General features: G+C 38.6%; 1 protein-coding gene across 3 annotated transcripts in view; it reads right to left on the reverse strand.

The window, feature by feature from the left end:
• The window catches only part of SLIT2 (slit guidance ligand 2), a 415,524-nt gene that overhangs the window by 74,356 nt on the left and 321,206 nt on the right, over positions 1 to 19,962 (reverse strand). For all 3 annotated transcript variants that reach the window (XM_082243064.1, XM_082243065.1, XM_082243066.1), the window contains exons 10-14: positions 14,041 to 14,112; positions 12,670 to 12,741; positions 8,138 to 8,209; positions 3,545 to 3,688; positions 3,206 to 3,369 (exon numbers count right to left, since the gene is read on the reverse strand). In XM_082243064.1, the coding sequence (XP_082099190.1) occupies positions 3,206 to 3,369; positions 3,545 to 3,688; positions 8,138 to 8,209; positions 12,670 to 12,741; positions 14,041 to 14,112 (524 nt within the window). The remainder of the gene's footprint in view (positions 1 to 3,205; positions 3,370 to 3,544; positions 3,689 to 8,137; positions 8,210 to 12,669; positions 12,742 to 14,040; positions 14,113 to 19,962) is intronic.

The raw sequence follows: 19,962 nt of genomic DNA on the forward strand, positions 1-19,962 counted from the left end.
ATGTCCTAGGAAAACACAATTTCTAGTTTTGTTGCATTTATAATGCATGACCTGCATGCGCAGTAAATGTTGTGGTTAAAATTACAAAGCGTTTATTTGTCCCTTTTATGAAAAGAATATGACATTTAACATTCAGCGCACACTCTTGCCTCTCTGTCCTGTCTGCAATACACATGGATGGAATACTTGTGCTCGGGGACATGAGAGGACTCGCCCAGCAGGAAATTAAACCTGTCATTGTCAGTCTGCTGCGCAACTTCGGTAAACCCATCTGAAGAATGGTATAGTTACATACAGGAGAGTCTTAGTTTTTTTTTTTACTGTTATGTTGAGCTAAGGGGCTTATATCACATATTTCAATGTAACACACCTTTGCTACTAAGCTTTGGTGCTAAAAGGGATTTCTTACACATTGACATGCAAGAATCTCCCTAACAAAAAACACAAAAGTTGACATGAAGGCCAATGTACTGAAATACACTCAAGGAAGAGAAATGTTCTACCCATTAGACTTGGCTTGCAATAAACACACACAAAAGCACATAACACACAATAATACAACCATCAAATATACATTAAAGGTTCTAGAATAAAAGGTTCTTGTTTTAGGTGACCTAAATAAACACAAGGAGCTGCATGCAGGCAGGAAAAATTTTATCTGCATACTTGTCAACAGTCCTGACTTTTGGCGTTCAGAAGATTTACAGCCTTATTGCCCATTCATAGCCCAAGAGCGAAAAATCTTCTTGTTTTGTAGCCATTCCCCTCTCTGATGCTGGAGGTTGTAACTGTAGACAGGCATTAAACAATTGCATCTCCTCCAATTGCTGCACTGTGTGTATTCTGAGAGCACAGGAGAGTCTCTGCAGAGCTTTCAGTATACATCTATAGCTGGAGGTGTACTGCGTGTTCCTAGGCCTGAGGCTGCTGCTGAGCTAAGAGGGTCTACCACCCTACAGGCAGCAGTGCCTTCTTTATATCATGTTCCAAAAACATTGGTAGGAAAGGCAGCTGAATCAAAGGAGCAGGTTTGTTATTATTTTTTTTTCACATAATTTCAAATGGAAGCTGGCAAGTATGCTAGCTGAACATGCAAAACTTCCTAGTAAGGGACTGATCATGAGGGGGGGGGGGGGGGCGTTCTTCAGATCACAACCTACCTGGAATGAAATATTGCTCTTTAGCTACATGCAGAAATAAAAAAAATGAAAAACAGTTGCATCTAAATTCTAAATTGCATAAAGTAAAAACTAGAGATATATTAGGAAATAAGAGGGCTGTGCTTTTGCCCGTATCAACCACTTTTTTTATATAATTCCTTTAAACTGGAGCACAAATAAACTATAGAACATTTGTTTGCTGCTAAAGGCAACATCACTATCTATATTGAAATAACAAAAAGTACAACTGTTACAACATTGGCATAGTAATATTCTGACTTGCAGGGTTTGTAAATTAATAATTATGATTCATCAATTCATTCAATAAAATCAGAAATGATCAGCGAAATCACCATACAACAATAAATCGGTGTTAAAAAAGACAATAAATCTGCATTTAAGCTGGAACATGAGATTTGCAGCACCTGTATGCAATATGATAGATCCAGTCTAACACATAGAGAGATATAACAGACATCAATCCTTATTCTTTATGAAAGTAAGTTTGTAACTGAGTTGAAGCTTGCTTTAAAATCAAGTATGATTTGATATATGGAGTGCTTATGGCTGACCATTCCCCTTCTGGATTTGACATGCCTTTCATTATCATCCTATATTACCTATTACATTGCGGGGTCTAATAAAATACCTTTATATGCTGTTATGAATAGTATTGCTAACATATGTTTACTGTACATCCCACTGCTACAGAATACAGTATGATGGCACTATATATATCAAAGATAATAGGATTAATAATGATGAATCAGGTCCTAGCAGTACACATTGTAAATTCCACTAACATTTATAAGCTTAATAAATACAGCAACACAACATGCAAGAATGTGCTGTATTAAATATAGCAATACAACATGCAAGAATGTACTGTACATTACCAATTACATTTCACTCTAATGAAGTCAATTCAGTAAAATATGAAATTTGATTGGTTGCTATGTGCTATGACATTTTGCCCTATATGCCTCTTTGAATTCAGGCAGATAGTTGCTTAAAGTTTCACATAAAAGGATGTGTGTTCTAGTTTTTAGATGACAAATGCTGTCACCACACAGAGGAGAAAGCCTCTGTGATTTTTTTAAGAGCCCAAAAACTTAAATGTTGCTTTCTTTTAGAGTATGCAAAATGCCCAACTAAAAAGTGGTTTATTGTTCATGTGATTGGCTCACTCCTTTTTTCAGCACTTTTTTCATCTTATTACAATATTTTGAATGAGGACTATATTCCAGCAGATAGACTTTCTCACTCTTGCGAACAGAAGTAAATCTTTGCAACCCAGTTTGCTTAAATCTTTAAAATGTATACAAGTTATACCTAACCCGCATAAGATTGTTTTTCGGTAAGATCAGAGTTGCACTTTAACATCTTACATAGTAATATTTAAGCCCCACAACAAGTCTACCCAAATATCTACCTAAACTTGCCACTACAAGGCCCATGTTTGAACAGACCAAACCTTTACCTCTTATTATTATTATTATTATACAGAATTTATATAGCACCAACAGTTAGAATACAAATCAAGGCAAGCGGGTCTAAAAACAAATCTCCTATCCCATCTCAACAAAATAGGGACAGTTGTGGATGGATAACTGTGAAACATTGAGCCTAAACTATGATGGCTTCATTAGTTTGCACAGAACTATATGGCTCTATTGTTATGCACGGTACCTCATTTCAAAAGCTGTTGGAAGGTGGACATCAATGCAGTAAGTTTGAACACAAGCATTTATCTCCACAACATAACGAGCTAACTATGTGCCAGCAACCAATCAGATTCCAGCATTCAGAAATGCCTTGTAGTCAAACCAGCAAAAGATGATTTTGGACTGGTTGCTATAAGACTTTTTTTTAAAGGCCCTGATGTGCCTTTCCTCATCTATTCTTGTGTATCAGGAGAAAAGATAAAAAAAGACAGATTCTGTGATGTTCTCCTGCACTCAGGAGAGGGCCAGCTGCTCTGTATAGCCGTGAAGGGCATCTGTTATTTTGGCAGTGAATTCTAGAAAATAGTCTAAGCAAATTACCTGAACAGCGGAATTTCTTGCTTTTGATCTGCCCGATTCTTTTGTTTGCCAGTCGGCGGGGGCTGGTGCAGCGGGCACCACTGGTCTCAATAGGGTTTGTATGAAGATAATCCGCCAGCCACTTCAGATGGCAGTCACAGATAAATGGGTTCTGAGCCAAATGCCTTTCAGGAGTGAATGGGAATGATTGAATATGTTATTCGCGATTGACCTGGCATTATTTTTTTTTTTTACCATGAATGCAAAAAAAAAAAGAAGATGGATTTAAAGAAAACCCCTCCCCATGCTGCCAGATTTCCCATACTTCTAATCCCCCCACCACATCAAGGCAATACTCACAGAGTTTGAATGGCACGAAGAGGAGCAAATGTGCCCTTGGCAATGGTTTGAAGCTTGTTGTCATACAAAGACAGAAGGTTCAGGTTGTGGAGATCCTGGAAGGCACCTACCCGCAGACAATTTATCTTGTTGGCATTGAGCAATCTGTTGAACCAAGGATAATATGAATTACAAAGTTTTCTCAGGTTCATTCGGCTGTAAAGTTCAGTGACAAATCCTTTTTTGTTTTCTCAAAGGCATCATGAACTGTCTCAGGAGCAATAAAATGAAAAGAGCTCTACACAGTTCAAGCAAGTTTGGCTAGCTTGCTGTGGATGTTCTTATCACATTTCTTCCACCTTCAAATGAGTTACGTTTTCTCTCTCTTTTTATTTATTTGTTTTTTATAAACTTTTGCAACTTTTATTGCATGTATTGGTTTGCCTTCTTTTTGTGTGTTTGGCTATGTATTTTATAGTTAGTGGTTGCCATTTTTTTTTTGTTTTTAGAGATACAACCCAAATCTGCTTTCTGAATCCTATTCGGAAACCCATGGTCATGTGTGCCATTCATGCAATGCCATGCTTCCCTTTGTGACTGAAAGCCAGAATACAAATCAAATGAGGTCAGTCCAGCCCCTTCAGACAAACCGATTTCGATGATGTCTTAAAGCATAGTACACACGGGCCGAATGCCAGGTGGGATCAGCCAGTTCAATAGAAACGAGCCGATGTTCGGCCCTTGTACTTGGCAGCAGGGCCAACAGAAGCCGGCCGTTTGGCCGGATTCTGTTGAAGGGGCATGGTGAAAAAAGGTTTGCCAATCAGCTACCAACCAGTGCTCTCAGCCAATGTTTATGTCCATCTTTAGAACCTCTGAGTGTCTACTGCTGCCTGTGTCTGTTGAGAAGATGCCCCTTCAGTTGTCCTATTAAAATCTGTAATCAGTACAGAATGTGAATGGAAATCTCCCAGTAAATATGGAATAAAACCTGACAGGTTCCATATAAATAAGTGTTTCTACTGTTGTCTGTGCCCAAGCCAAAATTATTTCCTAATTATATTAATTATTACTTTACTTGATATGGCAAGTTCCCTAGCATGGACATAGGCCCCAAAATAGTCTTCTTCACTCTATCCAAAACAACTCTGTGGACAAATCTCATTTTTGTACTAACTAAAAATCCTACAAAAAAAAGTTATAGTTAAAATAGCTAAAACACGTTTGCAGTGACATGCCAGGAAAATGACGATTACAACATATAATATGATTTAACACACTTCACAATAAGGTGTGAACTTCTAGCACAGCCCAGCACAAAAAAAATGTATAACAAAATAAACATACTATCATACATTATTGATTAAGCGGTTTGTTGTGGCTGAAGCACGGCTGCCATGTATATTTTCCTTTCCTTTCTGCTGTGGTTTTATTATTTTCAATTGCTTACATTACATTAGGTTGTGTGCTGAAGCAGAACATCTTGTATGGTTTCCAAGGTGCTGTCAGTCACACTTGCTCCTTTTAAGTGGTTTGCAAACTACCGCAGTTATGGACAAGACCTTCAACAGGTAGGAATGTCACCCTTACAGTGTTTAACCACTGGCTGTGTATGGGAAAAGCAGGTGAACTGTCATCTTAGAGCTTCCCCATTCTGGCTACAATCCAAACATCGCTCCAATAGCTAATCCTGAGTATAGCACATTATTGGCATATGGGGTTTTTTGCTGTAGTGCAGGTGCCAGGACTATGACAGGCCAGAATATAGGGGTCAATGGGTGAAAAAGGCAATTCTGAATGAATTGTATTTAAAGTGGAACTTCATTCTCTCAATAAACATTTACTATTTTAATCCTTATATTGCTAGCATAAGTAAATATATAGGAAAGTATATAATATTTACTTGTTTTAAAAGTTTTTTTACATTTTTTTCAGTTACTTCCTGGTTTCCATGCCTAGGCAAATGATGTCATACATCCCAGGACTATTCAGGAGGGGAGGAGAGGAGGAGGGGTTTTCTCAACCAAGTACACCCTCCTGCCTGCAAGGGCAGAGAAATTCCAGGAAGTAAATGCTACAGGAATCATCTACCCTTACTCAAGATGGCCATGGCCAGAAATACTAGGTGGAGTTTTTCAAAGCGATTTCTCAGCAAAATGAAGCATGGAGACATGGATGGATAGATGTGTTTGCTTTGAATACAAAAAATGAATTAAATAGTATTTTTGGTTTATGGTGTTCAGATGCAGTGCAGTTCTGCTTTAACTGTATACCTTAGCAATTATTGTTTTACATGCAAATCCACCAAAAATCAGATGTCAAGGGGAACTAGCAGGTTTGATCAAATCAGAGATTGTGATCACATCAGAGATTTTAATACATAAGAGGACTGAGATCCTGATATGACGAGATCCCTGACTCTCAATAGAAATAAAAATAAAAGCTAGCTTGAACTACTAAACTACATAGCAGAACCTTTATGCCCAGGAGGAATGTGGTGCTTGGTATGTAAATGAAATAGGGGAGAGCTGCTATTGGAAGATATTATTAATAACCATTCAACATCTCAACTATATTTTCCAACCTTCTCAAGAAAAAAGAAAAGGGAAAAGAAAAAACTTAGTACACTTCTCTCAATGTCTTAAGTAATGGTACTGCTTCTTCCTCAAACACAATGCAGTTACAATAAGGTGAGGCACTTTTTTTTTTTTTTTTAGAATGTGACAAAACATTTTCCTCCCAAAATTCATCCAAGACTTACTCATTTTTTTGCATAAGAGTCCGTTAAAATTTTTCTTTTAGAATTTTGAGTTAAAATTGTGTAAATTTGGGGTGAAAACATTGTTAAACAGACTCCTTGTGCCTGGGAATCAAACTCCATTACAGCAGCCATGAGTCAGCCACCAATGGGGTGCTGTAGGGTGGTGCCCACATGCATGAAGTGCCCTGAGGCAAATCATTTAGGTCTGTGTCTTTAGTAGAACTGTTCGTTTTAATACACAAAACGTACAATGATTGGTTCCCAGGGGGAAAATACAGAAAGTTGTACAATCATACACTTCATAAATAAGGCCCGCACCACTATGCAATGCAACTGCTATGCACAAAGACTAGTGTTAGTTATAGATTTAAAAATTCCCAGTAGAAGGATTAAAATGAAAGAATGCAATGCAAGGGGGCATTGTCACATTTGCCATGGAGCCCTATCAATTGTAGTTATGCTCCCCTATTGTGTTGACAAGCTAAGGCACACTGGCTCAGCAGCACTTTGTCCCTGGAATGAAATTACAAAATATATCCTGCCAGCTATTTAAATGACATGCATGCATTTTGACTTGCCACTGAAAGAGATCAAAAGAAAGAAGTCAAAATTGCCTTATCAAGTATGCCATTGAATAATCATATATAATAAGCAAAATATAACTTCAATGATGACACTTAGACATGACCTTTTCCAGGCAAGTTGAATAATACCCCATCATAGCAGTGTGAATTAGTACCAACATGTGCTAAAAAGATGTCCCAACACATGGAGATGATGAACGCCATGTATTTAAATTCAGATGTTGTCATGCTGCAAACCTGGGCCTTGCAAATCACTAATGCATATAATTGATAAGTAAGCATATATGAAACATATGTGTTTCTCATTTATGGCTTCTTAGTCTGGCTCTGCTATAAATTAGGACAATTTGTGGTTTCTGAATGCTCAGATTTCAATCCATCAAACTTTCCGATGCCAGCTACAACTGACATCAGAACACACTGCGTCACATTCTAGAGGTTAACATGTCTAAAAATAGCATAAAGATGTTCATTTTGAAGCAGTAAAACAAAACCTTTAAGGGCCTGCTGACACAAACACAGATATTTAGGGTTTGTGTAGTTGCTGGCAAGCTGAATCCCATGATGGCTTATATCTGTGAGAGACTTCATTTCTGAAATATACTCAATGAAGCCAGATTTCTCAGCTCCCCTCCTGCTGTTGTCATTAGAATGCCGGTGTCACACACCCCTAATGCATTCTCTATGACAGGGGTTCCCAAACTATGCCCCTCCAGTTGTTCAGGAACTACAATTCCCATCATGCCTAGCCATGTCTGTGAATATGAGAGTTTTACAATGCCACATGGGATGTCTAGTTCTGCAACAGCTGCAGGGCCGTAGTTTGGGAATCCCTGCTCTATGATGTAGAATCGAAAAACAAACGGGCAGTCCAGCTCTGAGAGGGTGACACCTTCATTATGGCCTTTCCACTGAAGAAAAACGACTGCAGGAAAATCTAAAAGTAAGCCCAATCAGGGTGATAACACCAACAATGTAATTTATTCAGAGTGCGGCTGAGTGGGACAAGCTCTTGCAAGCTAGCACCTGATGTAGTAAAGCACCTGAGGAGCAACATTACAGGACTTAGATATATGTAGTTTTTGTTGGATTTTTCCATTTAAGACACAATTATCAGTTTTGGATGGTGACACTGGGGCAGGAAGTGGGGAAAACTCTCCTCAGCAGCAATAAAAACCTGACGGGCTGATAACTTTTCCTACTGAATTAAACAAGAACTTCAGTTTATTCAAGGTTCTTGATTTTAGTAACAAATTAAAGTATACTTACAGTAGCTGTAATGAAAACAGGCCTTCAAACACACTCTGAGGGAGCTCTGTGATTTTGTTTCCATAGAGAACTCTATAATAAGATGCAAAAAAATCAAGTTAGTAAGCCTGGCAATAGATCAAAGATGTCTTACTGGGAACAGTACATGATATGCCCACCCTCACCTGTACCGGTGGAGCACTGGAACCTGCCAGATCCTCCAAATTAGCCCTGGTATAAAGGGGGGCACATGCTGTGAATTCTTTGTTCTTTTGCACAAATCTATTAATATCAGTGGAAGTATGGCCATACCCTGACTGCTGATGTTGTGTCTGCTTCCCAGCTCATTCTTTTAAACAGCAGAAAAATGAAAAAAACTAAGGTAACAAGGTAAAGCACAACATGCATTTAAGATAAAAACAGGTCTTAAAAACGAAAGGGGACACCAAATAACGGTCAATGGTGACAGAATATAAAGGTGCCTGAGCATACAGTACCTTTACTTTGTCATTAACGTTCTCCTGTGGACCTGGGAAGTCCCCAAACTTGGACACATGAGGTATGAACATTTAAACTTGAATTTCTTGTTGGAGCTCTGGCACTCCCCTGCCAACATCCCACAATGCAACACACAACCCTTTGTTAGCTTTGGACAGTGTGGAGATGGTTGGAATGTTTGTTTGTACTGCTGTCTAGCCTCTGATGGGGAAATTTACCATCACTACCCATTTAGCTGACTACCAAGGAAACATATTTTCCTTAAAGGGAACACACATTCTAATAATACCAATACTAGTTCCAAACCTCCCACGCTCTGTCAAAAGCTTCAAAAATAGTTTTGCCTGAAGTTCTGTTTTAAGGAGTTTAGTAAGTTGCACCATCTTTCATTATTATGACTGCTCTAAAGTGATGGAGATGAAATATGATTGGTTATGTGTTATCGCAAGGCGTGCATCCTCACTGCCTGATTAAATATGACTGCTTTTTTTCCCTTTTGTAAACAGCTGATGATAAATATGGGGAAATTACAAGTGAAACAATTACCCACAATAATGAGCTAGATAGACATATAATTACTACAGCATATGGTATTACCAGAAAAAATCTACTCCCACTGCTATTTCTTACAAGGAAAACAAATCATTAAGAATTTAGTTCAGATTAGGACACGTCTGTCCTGTATCATGACACTGAGGCTGTGGTCTAGAATCAGCTCTCCGTGGGACTGCTACATAAAAAGAAGGCTGACATAAGGTCAAAACATCTTCATAAAAGCAAAAAGAAATTTCTGAAGGCAATTTATCATGGAGACATTGTTCTTGTTAAGTACAGTCAGTCCATACACCATAATGCTACATATAAATATGCGCCAATGAAAATTATAAGTCAGGGTCACCAATGGATCCCTTTAATTACAAACACGTATGGGTTACACATGTCCTGCAGGTACTGTTGATAATTAAATGCAATGGAAAGGAGTAGAACATTTTCACTTAACTTGGTGAATAGGTTGAAGCTGTGTTCACCACAATCATCCAATGGAAAATACAGTTTTCTTTAGTTTCACTATATCCCTATTCTCTACTCTTTTAGCATATCAACTCCACTGAGTGAACGTAATTACCACTAAGCATGTATAACAAAACATATGTCTGTAAATAAAGAGAAACAATGACAAACCTACTGAAACTGCCTGTCGGTGTGAATCAGTTTTCACTTGATAATGACATTTTCTTTTTTTTTTTTTTTTCGTGGGGTGGTGGTGGTGGGTGGTGGTGGGTGGTAGTGGTGGTGGTGGTGGAATAATGACATTTTCTAAGAGCCGTTATTTAGTGTTGTGCAGGTGGCTTTGCCGGTCATATGGTACCTTTAGCAAACACACCGGTTTTGATGACAGGACGCTGCTTCCAAACAGCTCAAGACGTTGAACACTACTCATCTTTATTTGGATGCAGTGCAATCAGAGCGGATAGTCTATCTATTTACCTATCTATCAACATATCTACCTATCAAGGTCTCAGATCTGTGAATAGGCTTTGGCTTATTGAGGTGATAATTTTTTTTTCAGATAGTAGCATGCATCTGGAACAGTTTTTTTTTCCCCAGTCAATGTTTTAAGGAACGCATAAACAAAAAAGAAATGATTGCATCAAAACAGACAAACAGAAAATGTGTGTGGCGCTGATAAAAGAGAAGAAAAGAACTTCTGATAATATCTACAAAAAAGAGGAAAACTGATGTGTAAGTTAAGCATAAGGCTTATTCATGCTGAAATATGTTATCAAGCTTTCTAGAAGTCATCTAAGACAAGGCAGTATAAAATGATGCTGTTACATGTAAATCACGCTTGTCTTGATATAGAGATGTATGACAAATACCAGATGTGTATATATATGACAAAATGCCACAACAAAAGACTTATGTCATAAGAACACAGCAGTAAGAGATACCTGGGGACACCATGATTGAAATGCCACCCTGTATATATTTCTATTTAGTCGCAGGCTAATCTGGGGCAGAATGGCTGATCCTCCAGAGCACACTAAAGTTTTAGGAGGTCTGCACTCTAATGATAAAGGTGCGGTTGTTATAATATCCCACACTGGGATGGTGGTTACAGGAAAAAAAAAAAAGTCTAAAAAGCAGGAATATAAATCTTGTGCTGAAGAAAAATGATTTAATAAATCTCCCTCTCTGGAAAGAATTCATCACCATCAAGTGAAACAAGAGTCTGCTAATGTCTGCTAATTTATCTAAGTGACTCGTGTTTATGGTGTGTCTGTAACGGGAAGTAAACTATGACCTGTCACATTGTGTGCCGGTATTAATAATGGTCTACTCCCGTTTTACTCACATGTTAGTTAATATTTCTGCAGGAAAAACACATGAGCTATGCAGTAACCAGTCTTAGTAAAAACTCTATGTCGATTAACCACCATATATTTGTCAGCAGTATAGCTCTGCAAAGCAGATGCTATTTTACTATATAACTGCTCAGGCTATGGGAGAGCATTCATAAGGCAGCTTTTTGTAATCTGAGTGCTCTATGAACACGGTGTCATTTATCTTGTCTAGTCCTAGCTTTTTCTTATTGTGCAAAAACAAATGTGATAATGCAACGGGGTTAATCACAGAGTATCCAAGGCCTTTCTGCCATCCTGGGCTTGAGTATAGCCAGAAGAGATATTTCAGTTTTGGGTGGGTGTCAACAAGCTGAACTGTCCAAGAGCCTTTATTGTTTCTCTAAGGCAGCCTTTTTCAACCAGGGTGCCCAGGCACCCTGGGGTGCCTTCAGGTTTTTTCAGGGGTTCCTTGGCAAAACGCCTGAAAATTGACCAAAAATTGTATAGAAGCCAGTGATTGAATGAAGCCTGCCTTGTAGTTACAAAAAGCCACAAGTTTTTAATCGTGCATCATTACAACCTTCTGGCCGCGAACGTCCTAACAACTAATGACATCATTGGTTGATAAGGAGGACATCGGGAGCCTGCACAGCATTCTTGTTTTCCACTGTTCCCTGCCCCTCTGTGTCAGCACTGGGGTAACGTTAGGAATGAGAGGGAAAGAAACTGAGGGAGAAGAGAATCACTGGAATACTAGTCATTACCAGTGCACAAAAGTGGATGAATAAATCATCTCTGATGTTTGGTGGCTCACATATGTGGATGCTGATGTGATATGTATGTGCCTCATGATTGTACATAATTTTAAAGGGTGTTTTGACTGCAAAAGGGTTGAGAATTACTGCTCTAGGGTACTGCTCCTATGTTGCCCCTTCATTTATTTTATTTAGGTTGATAACAAATTCATGTAAAGGTTATGGCAGGGTTATGGTGTTGTTGTTTGTCCTATACAGTAACAGTAAAGCTATCCCAGGACGGATTCAGCATTTGTAGAAGCCACTGACATCCCTTTTTTAACCTGAAAAAGGATTGTCCTAAAGCATTAATGCCTATGGTGGCTTATCAGACTGGGACTGCAAAACTGGAAACCCCCTTTTGATCATGTGGCCAACAGAAATGGTCCAATAGTTCCTTTTCCTTACCAAACCACCAAGGTGGCCACAGCAGAAACATTTTCCCTGCACATTTATCCAAGTTCAATGTTACTGATTTAATGACCTTATTGCTCACAAATACAAATGTGCGCACAAATATGTATTGCCATGGCCCCTGTTTATTTACTTGTAAGATTTATTGCAAAGTGATTATGTTTTGTCTCCAGGAATATTACACCAATAAATAAAATGGCAGAAATAATCCATTATAATTTTAAAAGCTGCAACACAAATCAATGCATGGGTGAATTTATGGAGAAGCCAAGCCGTCCAAGCTGATTTATAATCATCCAGGAAGTTGTTCGAAGCCAATCCAGCAGCAGATAGTCAAGATTCACTTTCATGTTGATGACATTCTGGTTTTGTGTTTTACAGCTGCTAGACAGCATGAGAGTGCTGCTCAGGAGGAGCTTCACAGCAAGTCAAACAGGCTGAACACCGTCAAGCCACATAAAGTTGGAATTTCGACTCTCATGTAAAAGGAATTGGTACTTACAAGGAGTTGAGGGAACGCAGACCTTGAAATGCATCTGGAGCAATTTCCGATATCTGGTTGTTGCTTAAATCACTGGAATAATAAAGAAAAAAAGTTTTATGATCAGGTATCATACTATTGTTAGAAAGAATGTGTTTATTAGACAGAAGATAAGTGGGAATCACTATTCACTATGACAGTATATAGACCTCATGGTACCCAAGTAGAAATCACTATTAACTAACTATGACAGTATAAAGACCTCCTGGTATCTAAGTGGAAATTACTGTTAACTATGACAGTATAAAGATATCCTGGTATCTAAGTGGAAATCACTGTTAACTATGACAGTCCAAAGATATCCTGAAATCGAAATTAAAATCACTGTTAACTATGACAGTATAAATACCTCTTATCCCTGTACAGTCAATTCTTCAGAAAGGTAATGCTTATGTATATTTCACAACTTTCTGAATTCTGTTAGTATTTTGCCCTACAGCTTTCTACAAATATGGAACTAGATGGAACTTAAAGCCAAACTCCAGCCAATTAATTTTGGATAGCATGGGGAAGGTTTAGAACCTTTGTGAAGTTTTCATCGCTATGCGAGTATTCCACTGGGGAGACTTCCCTTCCATTTATATCGGGGACAAGAAGTGTCTGGAAATCTCTCTAATAGATAAAAAAAACAAAGCCAATTTTTATTAAAGTGAGGAAATTCTGATTTCTGACAATGTTCCTTCCTGCCCCAGTGACAACCTTCCCTACCCTGTTTCTCATATGAGCATTACAGAAATGGTGGCCTTGTACAGAAATAATCTGGCCGAATTTTTATATTTCCCCACTCTATCAAAAGTAATGCAAAAAAAAGTTTGTTAAAGTTAGACTCTAAATGATGGCTCATGAAATAACAGATAGATGCTTTTGATTATGCAGCTAATTAAAAATGATGGGGATACGTATAATACATTTTATATTTGGTGTAACACATCTAGACGCTTTAAATATCTAGATAATGTCACAGGTAAAAGTACTATTGTATAATGCAGTATTGTTTTGCCATGTAACAATACTTAATATGCAGCAGAACACATAAGAAATGTTGACCCTTTAATCAATAAAGCTACCCAAACGTACATTTACCAGTGTCCATGCCATCGTGTGTAGCCAGACTGATGACACTGAGGCAGAGCTGGCTTTTTAAACATTAATGTTGGTATTTAATGCTCATAAGTCAAAGTTACAGATGATTAACAAGAGTAAAAAGTCCTGTGGCTTTAGGATTCAGAGCATAATATTTGCAAATCGGCCATCTGTGAAAGCCGTGCAGAGAATATTTTTAAACACCGGTGACCCCCATTAAAGTGCTGTTTGAAAGTATTTGTTACTTACATTCTTCGTAGTTTTTTATACGGTGAGAAAGCCCCTGGAGGTATGACCTTGATTGAGTTTTGCTCTAATCTCCTACAAAGGAAAATAAAGCTTAGCACATAACTTGCAGCAATGGATTTGTCCCTGAGTAAACGCAGAGTGGACTTAAATGTAGCCCCAAGCGACATGCAATTATACAATTACATTGGGAAAACTTGAGATACAAAAAAAATAAATAAAAACTATTGTCTAATTAAAAAGCCAGATATTTTGTTTTAAAACAAGTAACTGTTAAAATCACTTAATGTAACCAGTATCTTTTTTTTAAGTTTGGGAGTAACTTATATACAGTGCAGGACCTGATGCTTGGAAACATTTATATCTGTGCCTACCCACTCCCCTACATGGTCAGCAGCAACACACACTTGTTTTCAAAGGCTTTGGTTTACATCAGAACTGCTTTTATTCCCTAAACTAGTCAACAGGTTACCAAAAACCCAACTAAACTCAAAGGAAAAAAAATGCAGAGGTGACCAAATACCACCAAAAGAAAGCTCTAATTGAGGGGAAAAAAAGGACATACAATTTATTTAGGTACAGCATTGCATGACTGTGCAATTGTCAGTTAAAGTAACGCTATATGTTATCGCAAAAGTTGGCCTGGTCATGAAGGGGGGTAAATCTTTCAGAGGTCAAGTGGTTAAAGCTGCAAGCTCTTGGGGATTTTTTAGATCCCTTCATCCAGCTTTATACAAAAGAGTGTCACTTAAACTCCACTCTTTTTGCATTAATCAATGACACATTACTCTATAATGGATATACTTTAACTAAATTCACTCAAATAACAGATGTTATTGAAGGCCCCTTGAACCTCCTTTAGGGAAATGAGCATTAACTGCTGGAAGCATGGCATCACTGTGGGTGTGAAACTAAAGGAGAAGTTAAGTAGCTCTGTTAGGATTGGCTACAAAGATCTGAGGTGACTGTACTCTAGGAAAAGGCTACACCGGGGCACATCCAACTGCTCTAAGAAAATTCAGCTGTCACAAGAGTTGCCCACCCCCCAGCCCGTTGTGATATTTTGTCACAGCTTTGATGGTTTTGACCTTGCCAGCAGTTTATGTTGCTTTATGGGCTATGCCCTCAAGTTAAATCCTGGGGTCAGTCTAATGCCTCTCTGGCACTGATGGTAAGGACAGGCCTCTTAGACTATGTAAGTTTATGTTTATGGGTGCTCACGGTAGAACTGTGACTGGCATTGTTGTTTGTTAAATTCTTGAGTCAGTCTAATGCCTCTCTGGCACTGATGGTAAGGACAGGCCTCTTAGACTATGTGAGTTTATGTTTATGGGTGCTCACAGCATAACTGTGACTGGCATTGTTGTCGGGTGCTCACGGTACAACCGTGACTGGCATTGTTGTTTGGTACATTTGGAAAGTTGTTACTTTTGCAAAGTTCAATAAAGCTGTGGCCTTGCCCTATTTCCAACTTAATCAGCTTCTGTGTCTTTTTGAGGGGCAAGTTATTTGTTTATTAGTTGGTCATAAATGAGCCTATGCTTCTCAGCAGTCAAGCAAAAATACAACACATTTCCTGTACATGAAACTAGGTACAACAAAGAATAGCTGAGCAGAGAAAGAAGATCTGAAATATATGCATTCTACATGTAGGTGCTACATGAGTAATATGAGAATAACAAGGCTGAAGGGGATCACATTTCATGGTTGGATACAGCTAAACAAAATGATAATTCCTGAAGATGATTTGTGTGATGATGCTGAGCTCTCTGCTGTATAACTGCCAACATAAAATTCATCTGAACAGCTGGAAGAAGAAATGAATTAATCCTTTAACACTGAAGTATACATGCATGACCTGTAAACAATATCTGTACTGTTGTGGAGGATGTCTTCATCAAGGCTTGATAATTGGCATGTACAGTGTGAAGAACAAAAGAGACAAGACAAGCATTTTTCTCAATCAAAGCTGAATGTGAATGGGGGGAAAAAAGATTTCAGGTGAAACGTGTTTCGGGATGTGTTTTGCATATTTCTTATAGGCACGCGCAAACCAGAAACAGATTGCATAGAAGGCAACCTATATTGCAGACTGCACAGAAATCTAAAGCGGAGTTCCACCCAAATGTGGAATTTCCACTCATTTGCTTCCTCCCCCCTCCGGTGCCACATTTGGCACCTTTCAGGTGGGAGGGGGGAACGGGTACCTGTTTTTGAAAGGTACCCTTCCCCACTTCCGAGATTGGCACCGCGGCAAAGTGAGGACCCCTCCTCAGCTGCCGAGCCAATCCGAATGCGCAGTGCGCTCCACGCATGCACAGTAGGGACCCGCCCGTGAAGCCGCAAGGCTTCACTGCGGGGTTCCCTGACCAGCAATGGCGGCGGGAGCACCCGACAGCCGATGGAAACATCGGCTACGGTGCCAACATCGCTGGACTCCAGGACAGGTAAGTGTCCCAATATTAAAAGTTAGCAGCTACAGTATGTGTAGCTGCTGACTTTTAATTTTTGGAGGGGGGAGGCTGGTGGCTGGAACACCGCTTTAAAGAGGAGCGACAGAGTTTCAGAAAGCCTCAGTTATTAAAACTGAATCTCAGGTAAATATAAAAGACAAACATGAATTTGCCTATACATTTATTAATACATCATTAAACTTTTTCTATGCAATTAGTATAAGTACCTGAATTTGATTTGGTATCAGCCACTCGCAATCCCCTAAACAACAGTGCTCAGACTAGATGAGGAAGGGGCAGTAGCAGAAGCCAATCAGGTTTTGCTACATGCAAATACTCTGAAAAGAAGCAAGCTGACAGGAGGAGAGAGTAGACTGAGCACTGTCCAATCAGCAGGACAGTTTTGGAGACATCACTGTACTGCCTAAAGTGGAACAAAACCCTCCAATGCTTTTCAGCCAAGGAAACTGCCATCTTAGCTTCTGTTTGATCTATAGCTGCCATGGTGCTGCACATGTGATCAGTTATGACTCCAGCCATTTGATGGTCTGACAGTTCGGTTCAGAACACAAGCATATGTGACAGTTAGCATTCCCAGCATGACGGGAATGCAACGGTTTTTTGAAACCAGTAATTGATGGGTTTAGTTCTGCTTTAAGGGCTCATTCACACCATTCATGAATCAGTTTCCATGCGCATCAGTTATGTGCCTATTCACAGCAATGTTGATGTCATGTCAGTTTTTTTTCCCATGTAGAAAAAATCCGCATGTGATACCATTGTTTGAGTGTGAACAGGACACATAAAGAACAATAGTTTTTTTTTGTGCCCTTGTAGAACGCATGCAGAAAAACTGACATCTCTCCACCATGGTGTGAACAAGCCCTAACTGTAACACAGAAAAAGGGGTGTCATCCTGCTGGATGTGCTGCCTGATGGGGTTCTGTAAATCTAAGGACTGAATGAACAGAAATGTAAATCATTTGGCCAGTAAAGTAGTTCCTTTTTTTAAAGTATATCCATATATTTAGATGTTTGCGTAGAGTTAAGCTGTCATGTTTTTTATACCTAAAAAGCAGGCACACCAATCAGGCCTATGATCCCAGGGGACCTGGAAGCCCAACCGGTAACTGCACATAAGAATTGGGGCTTTAGATTTGAATATGTGCTTTCAATCTTACTACATGCTGTTGATTGGGCATAAGTAGCATCCCATGCTCTTCAGAGAATGTCATTTTATCTAACTGTAGGAACCGTGATACCAGCAGGTTATAATGAAATCTAAAATGACATTTACCAATTCTGGTTGAGCAACAAGAGAGTTTGCTATTGCAGTAGCCAAATATTCCTAGATATTCTTATTAAATGTTTAACAAAGTCTGTAATTCTGATATTTAATTCAGGGAAAATCCACAGAACATTATCAAGAAAGCTTTTACTTTAGCTTTCATTCAATGGCAGCACAATCTTCACAGGCAGACAGCTAATGGTTACAACTAAATACAAATAAAAATGCTTGTATTGTAGACATGTGCACAGCGGGAAATTTGTTTTGTTTTGTTTCATTTCCATTGATTCGTAATGATTCGTAAGGGACATTTTTAGTTAGATCAGAATCATTTATAATTCCGGAAGACAAATTTTTCGTTGACTACGATTTCGTACTTTAGTAAGATTGAAAAAAAAAAAAAAAAAGACTGAAATTGAATATTGTCAAAAAATTTTGATTTTTACAGTCTAAGATCAGTTTAAAGACATGTTATATGCCTAAATAAACTGTAAAATCAAATGCAAAGACTCTATTGGTTTTATAATTTTTTTCTGAGGTTACGTGATAGAAGTTTTACCTGAGAAACAAAATAGTCTATGAATTGCTGTTCAAATTTCCATTGCTTTACATTTAGGAGTTCCAACTGACCATAGTTATCCAACAGACCTTAACTATTAAAAAAAGCATTATAAAGGAAATAATTCTTGTTTTATTAACTGTACTTCAATAAACTGAATTCTGATTTGTATTGTCAAGAAGGTAGGCCATACATGGGTCGAAGATTTTTCATTTGAGTTTTGCACCATTAGTGGGCCACAGCAATTTTTGTGTGGCCATTGAATTCGAGTGATGGGGCATGTTGGATTTTTTTTTTTTAAATGAACGATTTTCTAATTAATTATTGGAGAATCGTGTGAGAAATATAATCAAAAAAGAAATGCGCATGAGCACAAGAAAAATCCTGGAAAAAAAATTCCAGAAAGAAAAGAAAATTACTGGCCACAAAAGTTATTTTCTATAGCAACTAGTAACATGAGATGAAATTGTAGGCTTGATTGGTCAAACTTCAAAATAAATGGTGGCATCATCGGGACACAAAATGAACAAAATGTCTAATTTTCTAAAGAAAATAAGTTCGGAATTTGACCCATGTATGGCCTACATAGGTTTGAGTAATTGTTTGCAGAAAGATATACAGTAGTGCAAAGTCCACACAAAGGAAGTCTCTGATACCTATATGGGCCTTCATAGAATATCTAGGTAGCTTATTTTTCTATTCCTCTAAAAGTGAAAGACAATCACAGCTGTCAGAGAGCGGAGCATGGATTTTACGGAAAGGATTTGCTACAGCAGTTATGGATATAATAAAATTGTTACAATCAGGCAAGATGATTCTTTGCCGTCACGCAGCTCTTGGAAATACAGCTGTAGATAGACAATGAATAGCCAACTTATGGTCCTAAATCAAAGTCTACCTATTAATGCTGTAGCACTGAAAATATATATGGTGCTAAAATATAGAAATTGTTGAGCAGATTTCTGCTATGTGAAGACAGATCTGTGCCCTGCTGTCTCACCTTGAATGTGTGTTACTGTGATACCTATAAAAAGATCAACCGAGGGACAGCAACATGTGACCTCTGCATTCTCCTGAGGAGGTGGACGAAAGAGAGACAGAGCTGCAACAAGACATCTACAAGGCAGTGCACGCCCAGGGGCCCAGCTACAATCTTCATGTTCCTGCAGTAAACAAGGGGGGTAGCACAGCTGGCCAAAGATTTGTGCCAGCCTGTCACTTCACAAGGGGGATGCACTTGTAGGTGCTTAGTGTCTGATGACCTAGGCCAGTCACTGGTTTTCATTATGCATCATTATGACTTTTTAGACACTGGCATCCTAACAACCAATGACAGTTAACCCTCCTCTGCTCCTCTCCCTCAGTACTGGGGTTACATTAGCTAGCTGACGAAGAAAAATGTTACAGGGTGTCTCGACTGAAAAAAAGTTGAGAAACACTGACCTAGGCTATGCCAGTACAGATGCAAAAAAAAAAAAAAAAATATGGGGCAGCTCCTCTGTGCCTAATAAAGCCAATCAGGTGGATTTGAGAAGGAAGATGGTGCTGGCACTTTACGTAGTGCTTCGTGCTTACTTGGTCTCCAAACTAAATTGAGGAAATTATGTGAATTTCCCCAGTTCACT

This window comes from Pelophylax lessonae, assembly GCF_965119305.1.
Source record: "Pelophylax lessonae genome assembly, chromosome: 1".
Lineage (NCBI taxonomy): Eukaryota > Metazoa > Chordata > Amphibia > Anura > Ranidae > Pelophylax > Pelophylax lessonae.